The following is a 13,605-nucleotide window of genomic DNA, read 5'->3' on the forward strand; positions in this document are numbered from 1 at the left end:
CTTCTTGTGCAGACACTTTTCTACTAAGCCCCTGTCTTGACATAGCAGAATATGGCCTCCTGAACAGTCTAGCTGAACTCCAACCAACCATGGTTAGGAGTAGTTCGGGAGTAAGGTCGGCTCTAGTTGGCTGGTGTTCGATGAGGTCAACTACTGTTAGGTTTTGAATGTGTAGGTTTTGAATGTGTGACAGGGGTTTTACTTACAAAATGACAACTGTTTCAGGTCCCATGGCCAACCTCCACCCAGGATGGGAACACCCTGTATGAAGTTTGGAGTAAACGGAGCCCTCAGACCAGTGCTTCTGACTCCCCTCCCAAGTAAGTTCAAACCAGACACCAAAAAAAAAAGCCCTCAGAGCCAGAAAAATAATTTTGAATATTGGGATTTTCTTTTACACAACCAGTAAAAACTCTCACCATGCTCACATTTTGTACACCTTCCTCAGAGGATTTGACTGGAGCTATATGCAGCCAAATGTAGGTGGCGCTTTTACTTGGAGAACACAATCCCAATCATGGCTGAGTTTGTATCTCCGCTCGTCTCCATTCATCATTGGGGTTGGCTTCTAAACAACAGTCCAATTGAAATAACTTCTTTAAACAAGAACAACTTAATTACCTTTAACCATGTTGGCCTACATGAATCTACCACAGGCAGGTACTTTTAAATTGAGGTCCCCCCATGCAGTCTGAACATCCTCACTGTCCCCTCCATGTTTGAATTCTGTACCGGATCCCCGGATTGAACTGCCAATTGTTTTCCACCAGGATTTCTCTCCCTGCTGGTGCGAGTGACTATGTGCCATTTGTGAGAAGAGTCGGTGTCCCAATCCTGGACCTTGCAATGGTTCATCGCTACACCGTGAGCACCATGGGAATTATGTTTAATTTTTCTGTTCTATTTTGTTTTTGCTAAATTACACATTTGCATATCTAACTGCATGCATTGTTTTATACTATTAGTATAGTGATGATGCCTCTTAAAACTGTACTTGGTGGCAGCGAGTTCCACTCTGAGTTAGTTGTAGGGAACTGTTGTACATGTAGGAGTTGAACACCTCAATTTTTGGTTGATAACTTTGCAGGCACTTGAAGGCAATTGTATGAGAATTTCTGGCTCTATTCTGAGCTAGTTTCAGATAAAAGAATCTTTTGTATGAAAAAGCAATGATGGTGTGTGTATCAGTTGGTCAATAACAGACTTTAACGTTAACACCTTTTCAATTTGAAAATGATAGTATAATATCATTTTCCACCAGCATTTAAAGATATAGCTTTGGAAAGGACCATGCATTGACACTTGTTAACCCTCAAAGCCCCTAATGTCACCATCATGGCTTTTCTGGCAACTTATTGCTCAATAGATGCCTTATAATGATATGACCAAAATTTGCATGAAAGGTACCTCATTTGCATGCTCAAGACTCTTTGTAATACCTCATTTGCAGATTACGTACCCAAACTTCCCCCTCTACCACACGACCTACGAGACCTTCCACCTCCAGAAGACCTACATCGACCCACACTTCAAGTTCCACCGCCTGATGTCTCAGCTGTGGGGGGAGGTGGCCCTCTCCCTGGCCGAGTCCTGGATTCTGCCCATCGATGTTTCTGAGTACGCAGGCACTGTCCAGGAGATGTACAACTGGCTGGACAATTGGTACCGTGACAAGTTTGAAGGGTCGGCTATCTCACTAGGTAAACTGAAGAAGGAGGGATATGTACCCTTGTTTTATATGTATAGGTTGAAAAAGGGACAGAAGAATACTTTATTCTAGCCGCCCTTAGATACTATGTACATATACTATAATATAGGTTTCTATGAGCTGCCATTTACCATGGGTGTAATTTTGATGCATTCCCCTAGAGGGCGCAGCTGCATAGGCGCCTGATCACTTGTGAGCATCTGAGAAGCTTGATAGAACAGTGACAGTCCAGGTTAGCTTTTTCTGTAAACCCATCATAAATCCCAATGTTTGAGTTGTTTTTAGGAAATAGTGTAATACAGTGGAACATGTACCACCACCTATTCCAGCATCACTGTATCACTAGTCCCGAGTGCAAATGTGGGCATGCATCCAAACGAGACACCAGATCACTATTTATTGCACTGCAAATTTTATAATACTGAAAGGACCAAAATGTTGTTATCCATATCTTGCCTTCATCTTGAAAACATACTCCCTTCCAACCCACTCAACGCAAATGACGCCGCATTATGTACTTTACTTCTTACAGGTAGCCCCTCCGGATCCCTCCCATACCCTACTACGTAACTGCCATATCTTTGAATCAGATATTGTGTTTAACTATATCCACCACTCTGGAAGATTTGACCAATCTCATTAATGTTATGCTATAGGTATTGGTGTGCCAGCCACTTTCATTTTATGTTTATGTTATACTTTATGTCATCTCTATGTTTACTTTTTGTATTATGTTTTATGAGCAGCGGATTCACATAAGCACAACAAGTGCTTTCTATCCAATGCTCAAAAGTCCATGTGAATAAAATTTAAAAATAACATGTACCACCACATTTCAGATGCCCTGCAGTCAGCAGTGGCCAACTTTACCCAGGCAGCGATGATGATTGAAGATGAACTGTCTTCTATGGAAAACAATACAGAGTAAGTAACAAAAAGAAAATCTTGATGTTCTTTCCTACATATTGCCATGTGTCATCATCCTAATCCTAGTCGCTGCTCACATCTGTTGACAATGCGGGCCACCACTGCTTTCCACTCTTTTCTGTCCATTGCTTGTTTTCATTCTCTTTCCCAGGTGTGTTACATGCCCGTAGCCAGGATTTTAAGTGGGGGGGGGTTCTTCCCTGTCGGACTGCTTGAGGGGACTTCGAGCGCCGAGGTTCCTAGGGGGTCCGGGGGTATGCTCCCCCGGGAAATTTTGAAAAATGAACCTTCTGAAATGGCATTTCCTGCATTTTTTAAAGGATTTCAACGAAAAAATCAGAGATAACTTTTTTCAATGACAAAGTGAGCCGTTTTCGTACGGTTCCAGCCTCGCTGGTGACACAAATCAGTCCATTTTTTAAAGAAAAATCTTAGACCTTTAGCCAAAAAGTGGACCTTTGAGCCTTGAGCCTTTGAGTGGGGGGTTCTTCCAAACCCCCCGAACCCCCCCTGGCTACGGGCATGTGTTACCCCCAACTCTTGAAGGTAGAGCCCATTGCCCTGTGTATTTATACATCTAGTACTTCATTTCATGTGTTGCTCCTGTAGCCCACTGGTTGCCCGGATGTACAATGACCAGTTGATGCAGATGGAGAGAGCCTTCATAGACCCACAGGGCATCCTGTACCAGAAATTCTACAGGTATGCACCTATCTATTCTCTAGTACTCTGGTGTTTGCTATACAATTGTATATGCATTTAATTTAGCAAAAAGGATAATGATGAAAGGAGATGGTAATAAACTGATATTTCTCATATGACTACATATTAGATGACTTCAAACATTCTGAATGTGAGGTCACTACGAAACCTACAAAGAAAGTTGGCAGAAGTCCTCCTACCTGGAAACTAGTTGAACTTCTTCGGGCCTGAAAAGAGCCCAGCCAACCCACAATTAACTGGACACCTGTCAAAAGTCAGAGTTAGTCAGTAGTACAGGTTTGACAGTGCTTGTCTTGCTTAGTGACCCTTAGAAATTCAAAGAAGTAAACAAATATCTAAATCAGTTTATTTCTTCTTTGCTTGTAGGTTTCTTGTACTGTACGCTATATTGCTATACCATACTCAGTGTTATATTGCTATACCATACCCAGTGTTATAGGTGTAATTTTGATGCATTCCACTAGAGGGTGCAGCTGCATACTTAAGGTGTCCGCTCTTATCATTTGTGGTGATATGAACAGGGGTATCTTATATCTTGAGGTAATAGCCAGCCCAGGTAGACAGGTCAGATAGACAGCTTACTTTTGTAGCTTTTTTCCATAAACCCCTTGTCTTGTGTGTATTTCAGGCACACCATCCTGTCCAGTGGTCTGTGGGATACTGAGACCTTCCCTGCCCTGGGTGATGCTGTGAGGAGGATGGGCAGTGACTGGACTGATCCTGGCAAGGAAGACAAACTCAAGGAGGTCAAGCAAGAGCTGTCAATCATCACATTCTTCATCCAATCAGCTGCCAACATTCTGGCTAAACCTGCCTCAACTGTGTTTTAAATTGAGAAAGTCACAATGAACAAAGTAGAAATTGCAAAAATGGTGAATTAGTATGAATTAGTGATGCATACCGGTTCACTGGACTTGGATCCGGACTTGTAAGAATGTTTAGGTTCAAGTCCAAAAAAACCTAAAAGTCAAGAACCGAGTCCGGACTTATTACCACAAAAGTCCATTTCACATACCCCTTTTCTTTCCAAACCACCTAAAACCTTCCGTAGATTGCAAAATCTTTGCTTTTAGGTTTGCTTTGGGTTTAGGTATGCAACACCTATAGTATATAGTATGAATTTTTCTTTCAAAAGTTTTTATACCAAGCTTTTAGAATTCAAATGAAAGCTCATCTGTGTTGGTTAAAATTCATAGTTATAAAGTTTAAGCTTTGTCCTAAAATAAATCCGTCGAAAAAATAAACGGACTTCACACGTACGCCAAAAAAAACAACAACAAAAAAACAGTTACTCAGTTACTCACTTTGTTTTGTGCTATTTCAAATGCTTCAAGTTAATAATGAAGTGATAAGGAAAATGTGCTAATAAATGGCAGCAAATATCAGTATCAGACTCATTTCATCATCCAGCATATTTTTTGCCGCCCTGAAATTGCATTAGATGGAATAATTGTCTTTGATTAATACCTATAGAACATAGGAACAAAACTCGGTATGACACTGTGAACACAAAGTGATGGAATGCACGTGGTTCTCACTCCACAAATATCGTCTATTTGGCCTTGTTTACAATCTGAAGACGTGACGAAGCTTCTGTACCGCGTGAAAAACATGTGGCGAGGTCGTGTGATGTAGCCATGACCTCTGTCAACAGCTGGGGACACCACAGGGGCCATTTTCACACTTGGAATCCGGACTGTTACCATGGCCTACATAGCCTAGTCTCTACCCGACTCCTTTGCAGGCTGAATAAAAAGTAGAAATCGGCAAAGGGAGCAATCATTGGCCAGAGGAGTTGGCCGGCAAGCTGGACCCCCTATGGCCGGCCAACTCCTCTGGCCAATGATTGCCCCCTTTGCCGATTTCTACTTTTTACAAACCTCTCCACGCAGAGGTTTGGGTTTTGGCTTATTTTTTTGTGTGTCTTCAGGCTTTTTATCGTGATTTCTTTTTTGCACTGGAATTTTTTACGCCTCCTGCGCAAAACTTGAGAAACCGGCGAAAAAAAAGCCTAGAAACACACCAAAAATACATGTAAGCCAAAACCCAAACCTCTGCTTGGAGAGAAAGCATCACCATATAGGAGCCATATTCATATTGGAATCCAGACTGTTACCATGGCCTACATAGCCTGGGTGCCAGACTGTAGCCAGGAGTAATGTACAGGCTAGCTCCTCAACTATTTTAAATTTTAAATAGAGACATACCCCCGAGGAAAAAATGCTCAGCCCAATAAAAAATCACCGAGGTGGTCTTAGTTGGCCAAGTTTAAGCGAGGATAAAAGCGAATACATGTAGATTATAGTGTCGATGAAACTCGCTATGTAGCCAATATGTACGCCATGTTGAGAAAAAAAAAACAAAGTTTACAGAACATTTCACTGAACCTAAGATTATTATTAGATTACTCTTTATTTGTAAAACCATGCCCCGAGGCTAATTGCATGTACAGCGTCAAATCATTACTAGTATACCAAATGATATTGATCATACATGCGTTACTTTGCCTTACAAATCGTCCGTATCTATTTTATAGTTGATCATGACCCTAGCTACATGTTGGTTTCGCGCAGCAGTATGCTGAATAAAAGATACATCTTTCTGCTTATAATACAACCCTGAACGTTAGTTTTCTCTTCCGATTTATAGCCTCGGTCAGCAGGCGTTTGTTTGGCCCTTAAAATACGACAAAAAAACGAACTCAGTCTCCATCAGACTCCTTTGCAGGCTAAATAAATAGTATGAATCGGCCTAAAACATGGGAGTTGGCCGGCCAGAGAGGGTCCATTTCCTATTCAGCCTGCAAAGGAGTCTGGTGTAGACTAGAACTCTCGAAAGTGTCTCTAATGCGGAAAAACAGGACTCTTCTTCGGCCCAAAGTTTAGTCCAAATGTCGCAAAAACACGGATGGCTGATACTTACCACATATATAACCGATGACCTAATTTCCTCCACAGAAAATGTGCTGACTTGAATATTTTCGCTCCCGAGTACATCAACAACCAAAGGGTCACAAGTGATGACGTCAATAACAGATGTCCCGCTAAGACGTAACCAGCCATGCGTTGTCATGGCAACGTACGAGCTGTTCAGTACCTTACCAACCCTCAAGGTGCCGAAACATCGTCCTTGACACTTGAAGCACGATTGCTTGTCTATTAAAGGCCCGAAGGGAATACATATTATACATTCCCTAGCTGTGAGAAGGGTTATAGTTGGTCAGCACTCATGGTCCAAGGGCTTTGAACAACATATCACTCACATAGTCACTGTGCAATGTATGCGTGCGGTTGGACCACAACATGTTTTGCCCCCAACAGAGATTCTACATGTTTTCATGGTATGTGAGCGTGTGAGGCACGTAGTGTCAGGATGGTTCGTAAATTAGTGATGGTCATGGTCACGTATACTAAGTACTAGTAATCTCCAAGCAGATGTTTTGGTGGTTGCTACCCTGGGTGCCAGACTAGTATCGGGCCTTTAGCCGTTTTCCTTCGGCAGCCAAGAGCCATTCGCCCGCCTATCTAAATTAACGCTACGGTGGGGTTGAGCCCACGGGGGGAGTTTGGCCGGCGAAGGGCTCTTGGCTGCCGAAGAAAACGGCTATTAAAACGGCCCGATACTAGTCTGGCACCCAGGGTAATATTTTGGTGGCTACGGGACAGTATGAAATTGGCAGGCTGTATCCGTTTGCAATCGTTTGATTTGACCCTTGAAACAGTCTGGCATCCAGGCTAACAACAGCTCTCCACTGTTTACCTCATGTGTTCCGCTTGGACTCAGACGGGGTTCATTCATCACTAGAACTGCTGATAAGTACACAGTTTAGACAAACCCAATTAGGCCATGTTGATTTGATTATATGGATGACATCTTCTTTGAACCCTAAAACTGATGCGAGCGTGCGAATAAAAAAAGTTTGGCAAAAAAAGTTGCCTTCATTATCATCATGAATCTACGTGGTCATAAAGGTTGAACAAAGGACTAAACACACAGAATGATATTTTATTGGCATGGTGAATAATAGACTCAATTTCATTCCTTCACATTTTCTTCTTATCCTTTGGAATGGATTTTGGCATTCTGCGACATAAGTATCGTTTTCCATTTTTTTCCAATTTACGGCATATATTTGCTCCGTTTTGCAGCTATACGTTTGTACGATCGAAAACATTTTTCTTGGAAACGGACGAAAATTCATGCGCGCGTGGATGTCATCCATATGATTAAATCAACATGGTCTTTAGGAGCAGAGTTCCGGGCGTGCCTTGCAGCAAAAACCCAAGCGTCCTTGTAGACGCGTGTCACCTCTGTATGGACTATGGCAATAGTGACATACTATATCTGCTTGATTTATGTCATTGTGCCATAAGGCAGGTAAGTTAGTGCCAAAAGAACCCATTCTTGGACGTTCTGAACGTAGGGGTCTTTATTGTTGGTGTGATGGTGTTGTTTAATACTAGCCTCTGCCATGCCCTACAAGGCTTCGGAAGCGGCTGGAAAGAGTAGAAAAATGGCCAGATAGACAGGGGACATGCCAGGGGAGTTTCGAACAGAAAGCGGCAACTTATACTAATTTATGCTTAGGTCACATTTCCAAACCGGGGCCCGGCCAGGCTGTTTTAGTTAACGAAAAATCAATAATTTATATCAATATTATACTCAGATAGTTCCCATTATTATTTAGTTTTTCACCTTTTTTTTGCTTTGTTGTCTTTTATATCACACTTTTCGTTCCAAAAGACTGCCCGGCCGGGTCCCAGTTTGGAAATGTGACCTCAGCATTAGCGGACCAACTCCTCTGCCTTGTTATCTTATATCTGTTCAATTTCAACTCCTTCCACCGCTTCCGAGGCCTGGTAGAGCGAGGCTACTTGTTTACGGCCGGATTCATGATTAGACTGGGTAATTTTAGACGACTTCCTGCCCTGCAATTACGTACGTGGCTATCACTGATTTTTAAGACAAAACACGGTCCCACCGGGAAAATCCATTTTCACCTGTCAAAAGTCCCACTGGAGACACTATCAGATAACAGCTGGTTTGGACGCATTATCGAAGTTTAATCGCGTGGTCTACAAGTCTATGATTATACAACACTCTCATAATGAACACACTAGACTGTCATCTCATCTTGAAGTCCCCACCTGAAAGCAACGTTCGCTAGTTCAAAAACAGTAGTTTGTTTTAAAGCTCGCCGCTACCAGGCTTCGGGGGTACTTCTTTTAATATAGTGAACCAACTCCCCCAAACCTGGCATGTTATCTAATTATTCTAGGAGGTTATATTTGACCAATTTCTACTCTTTCCAGTCCCTTTTAAAGCTTGGTAGACCGTAAAGGATATTCCTATTCCTGTGCAATTCGGAAGGGATCGCCCAACTCGAGCTCTCCTAGCCATTTTTGACGAATTCTACGATCTGTAGTGCCGCGTAGGAAAGCCTGGTTGAGGCTACCGGTACCGTTCAGATCTCACGTGCGAAAATAGTGGATGCCAGACCCCATTTCGACGCAATACCCCCTTCGGGTAGGGAAAGCCACAAGCCCAGATCCTCAGTGTTAGCACCTGTCTATTTAGTCTATCTGTGGGGGTGCCTATGTTAAAATTTTCGGAGCAGAGGAGCTAGCCTGTATATAGCCCCTTAGCCTCTACCAGGCTTCGGGAAGCTGCTGGAAAGAGTAGAAATCGCCAAATTGGCAAATAGAGAGATAACATGTCAGGGGAGTTGGTCTGCCAACATTTTGTCTGGCATGTTATCTCTCTATTTGGCCGATTTCTACTCTTTCCAGCCGTTTCCCGAAGCCTGTTAGAGGCTAGAAGCCCCTGGCAACAGTATGGTACCCAGGCTAGTGCGAGAAGAGAGGGCACGAAAATCGGGACACGTCAATGGGAGATAAAGCGTTCTCACGGCCTATTACATGTACATGTACTAGCCTTGACGACATACAAGTATCTGACAAGGCCTGGTTCCCAGAGTGCCGTGTATTGATCCGTGTATTGAGATGAGTGCGTGTGTTTCCACGGGGTTGCATCATCACAGAAATCAAGAATTCAGAGCACAACACGCGATGCAAAACGGCTACTGCGCCTGTGCGTTCCGAACAAGAAGGCCGAAAACAACCAACTACGGATACTCATTTATATCATATGTCACCAGTATATATAATGTTTGTCGAATTCAGATCGACATGACAAGATTTTATCCTGCTTGTACACACACGTATTACGTGTATCCTAGTCAGTAATTTGACCACCTTGACCCCGACCGCAACATAGCCTGGATGTCAGACTGTTCCTTAGTACTAGGGCAAATACACATGCTCATGATAGGCTCATGATACCCCAGTTTCAGACCCTGTTGTTGAGAGGGGACATGGGGATGATGTTTTTGCCCTGGAACCTTGGAGCTAGCCTGTACACTAAGTACTGGCCCTGGCAACAGTCTGGCATCCAGGCTAAAACAAGTGTCGTGGCTATAATAAAATCTTGAACGACAAACAAAAACATGAATCGAGAACACGACATTCAAAATGCGGACGTCACACGTATATAAACTTCCTTGACAGAAGTGAGTGTCGTCCTTGACTGTCACCGTGCTTGGCGTTAGTAGTATATTTTTCCTATCTGTCATTCTGACTCCTACAACGCTGTACGGCTGAGTACTATTCACTGGAAACCCTGAAGGTACGTACTAGCACGCCATATTCATGTATGGGGTCCTGAGCAAGACCTGTATCATGATCTATGATATATAGCCTAGATACGTCCATGAAGGTTAGCCATTCAGGTAATACGATACGCCAAAAAGCAGTTACTCAAGCAACTGGATATGATTTTGGAAAATTACTCAAGCAACTGGATATGATTTTCCAAAATCATATTCAGTTGCTTGAGTAAATGCTTTTTGGCGTATAGCCTAGCTAGAAAGGTATGGTAATCTTTAATACTGTTGCTATTGCACGAATCTATACCATGCCGATTGATTGATCCAATGTGGTTTATTCACATGTATTTATTAAGTATACGGCAAAAAGCACAGATTTCTAATACGTGACGCCTTGTACTCAAAACATGTGGTTTAGAACAAGGACATTGACATTTTTATAATGTCAGTGTTTAGAGTTAAACCTCCTCTGTAGCTGATCGATGTCAGTGTATGTCCGCTTCGTTGAAGTCCTCAAAATAACATTTAATAACTAGGGGTCCGGGTGTTTCATCATATTCCTATCGCCTGTCCCAACCGGTTGAATGAGTGTGCAGATCTATATGTCACTCAAAAGCCTCTGAGTACGCTGAGAGGCATTGCATCATTCATTCTACACATTGGGACCATAATACGTGGATGACTACGGTAGGTACAAGCGAGCTGTGTGATTTTCAAATGTCAAAGTATGTTTCTAAGTTCTAACAGGTATTTTGAAGCTCATATTAGTTCTAACACGAGGTATATTATCATCATTGCTAGGTACATACTCTGTGTGCAACATGTAACGTTAGCATACGTAGAAAATGTGTTGTAGCATGTTGTATGAAATTCCTCTGAACCGTAAAAAATCATAATACATGTAGAGCTACATAATGATAAGAGAATGTGATATACAGAGAGAGATATGATATGCAATAATATCTCCATAACTATCATTGCTTCAATTTTTCTTCTTTTTTTTCTTAAATTTTACTATAATTGCTTAAATTTTTCACCACCCCCCTCCAAAAAAATAGCCTCATTCAATACATTGGCCAATACATCCATAAAACTCCAAACCTGTTGCAATGAGGTCGAAAAAAGTCTTTCTTAAAAACACTTTCTTAAGATTCTCTTAAACCTCCTTGCTGGAACTTCGCTGGTGATATGAGTGAGGATACAAAGACACGTTCTTCTAGTAGACATGTTCTGGCTTTCGTTGATATATTATAAGGGGGGGGGGGTCTTGCGATTCCCTGTGAAACAAAACTAGAAACGGTGTTGCCAAACAACCCATCGTTCACTGCACCGTGTTTGCAATTGCTAAGCTACGAATGTTCTATGTGTGGAATGCACTGTGCAGATATCTATTATAGGCACTCGTCTGCCTAAAGCATTATAATCACTAACCGACCACCTGTGCATTTCTCAAGCATAGTAAACAATTGTGGTTTTGTAGCCTCGCTACAAGCCTGGGTACCAGACTATCATTTTTTTAAAATCTCAGCTGGAAGGAGAAACGTTGATAAAGCTATCAGCCCTGCATCGAGCCTGTGTACCAGACTATCCTTTACATATTTTCATCTCAGCTGAAAAGAGAAACGCGTGAGACTTTTTTTGTCCAACCCATGAGCCCCGTGCTACGAGCCTGGGTACCAGGCTATCCTTCTTTTCATCTCAGAAGGAGAAACACACGGTTAGAGTTTCGTTAAAGCATCAGCCCTGCTACGAGCCTGGGTACCAGGCAATTCTTATTGCAAGACTTTTGTTGTTAAAGCTATCAGCCCTGCTACAAGCCTGGGTACCAGGCTACCATTATTTTCATCTCTACTGAAAGGAGAAACGCGCAAGACTTTTGTTGGTAAAACCATGACGTATTTTCTTGACAGTTTGTACTGTGTCTAAGTTGACGAAGGCCTTGTCATGTATCTAGGACGGTCGAGTCCTGAGAGGTCGTATCCAGAATAATTTGTCAAGGCCCAAATTACGGATGGTGTTTGGTATGAGGGATGAGGGTAGGGTAGCCTCTACAAGGCTTCAGAAGCGACCGGGAAGATTAGAAATTACAGATAGTCAGATAAAATGCCAACAAGGAAGTACAATTTGGGAGCGGCAAAATGTGTCATAAATAAATAGAATAATTGTACTCTTTTCATATCTACTCCTTCTAGCCACCTCTGAAGCCTGGTAGAGACTAAGGTTAAGTACAATGTATACTGCTTGGGGAAATCGTCCAGAAACTTTACCCGAATATAAACAATATAATAGATAAGTTAAAGAGGGTTGTTGACAGCCTTTCTTCCGGTTGAACTAATTATGAATATGAGGTCGAACTTTTGGTAACGAAAACCCAAATTACAGATTACAAGCCTGAGCTTTGTTGGCTTTTCTGGGGTTGACAAAAATAAACAGCAATGCAAATAGGACGTATAGGAATATCAGGTATATTTCTGAGTACAGTAGTTCTTTTTTTTAATCTCCCAGCACTCCGCCTTGTTTGTTTTCCCTAAGAAGTATAAACAGTGCAACTTGATTAGAAATTCTTGCTCAAGGGCTTGTTCATCATCAAGCAATTTTCCATATGTGGTAGCCTGACAAATGTAGCCTGGGTGCCATCCGAATTTGTAACGGCTACCCCGAAAAATTTTTCGGTAGCCGTTACAAATTCGGATCCGGATGGCACCCAGGCTATGACAAATGTATGCAGCTTCTTTCGCGCCATATACATGATAATAGATGAGCGGTATCGGGGTGCGAAATCTGTGTGATCATACCGATAGTTAATCTCCAAGCAGATGTCTGGTGGAAAGAATTGTTTTTCTTTCTTATCAGCTGCCAGTCCTCTCCATCTCTTAGCCTGGGTACCAGACTACTGCCTGGGCCATTATATATAGGCTAGTTCCTCGGTTCGCTGACCCTTCAGTTGGTCCTTTTAAAAGTAGGATCCAACTGAGTGCTGGCCTGTGCATAATGGTAATCTCCAAGCAGATCCCTCTCGGTGGCAAAAAGACAGTATCAAATTGGCAAGGCAGTATCCATTAGCCAGAGAAGGTCCGCGGCCACCGACGGTTGGTGGGGATCAGGACAAAAAAACAACGGCCATATATAAAAAGGTAACGATCATTCCCCCACAACCTCTGCTTGGAGAGTACATAATGACCCTGGGAACAGTCTGTTAGCAAGGCTATCTACTAATCTCCAAGCAGATCTTTCGTTGACTGCAAAGACAGAATTGGCCAGGCAGGCCGCGGTATCCATTTGCCAGTCAGTTACCATAGTGATTGAGGACTCTCTCTAGATGGCCAGTTCTATAATGACCGTAACGCTTTTGCCACCAGACATCTGCTTGAAAATTAGCTAGCTACAGTATCTACTGTCTCCATACTCTATGTGAACAGAGGAGTCAGAAAAACGGCTTTTCGCACTGCGATTTTGCCACCCAAAACATCTCCTTTGATAATCAGTAGTCAGACATATTTCCTATATCCAGCCATGTCCGGTATGTGAGACTGTGTGGCCCGTAGACGAATGAATTTGAGCACGAATTCTGGTCACAAACAAC

General features: G+C 42.5%; 1 protein-coding gene across 1 annotated transcript in view; it reads left to right on the forward strand.

The window, feature by feature from the left end:
• Positions 1–4,329, forward strand: part of LOC109464534 (glutamate carboxypeptidase 2-like) — a 13,540-nt gene extending 9,211 nt beyond the window's left edge. Inside the window, exons 13-18 of the mRNA XM_019761540.1 lie at positions 226–320; positions 771–864; positions 1,451–1,700; positions 2,548–2,632; positions 3,245–3,337; positions 3,987–4,329. Coding sequence (XP_019617099.1) covers positions 226–320; positions 771–864; positions 1,451–1,700; positions 2,548–2,632; positions 3,245–3,337; positions 3,987–4,188 — 819 coding nt within the window. The 3' untranslated portion in view covers positions 4,189–4,329. The remainder of the gene's footprint in view (positions 1–225; positions 321–770; positions 865–1,450; positions 1,701–2,547; positions 2,633–3,244; positions 3,338–3,986) is intronic.
• Positions 4,330–13,605: the final 9,276 nt, after the last annotated feature.

This window comes from Branchiostoma belcheri, unplaced genomic scaffold (genome assembly GCF_001625305.1).
Source record: "Branchiostoma belcheri isolate BF01 breed outbred unplaced genomic scaffold, Haploidv18h27 scaffold14, whole genome shotgun sequence".
In the NCBI taxonomy this organism is placed as follows: domain Eukaryota; kingdom Metazoa; phylum Chordata; class Leptocardii; order Amphioxiformes; family Branchiostomatidae; genus Branchiostoma; species Branchiostoma belcheri.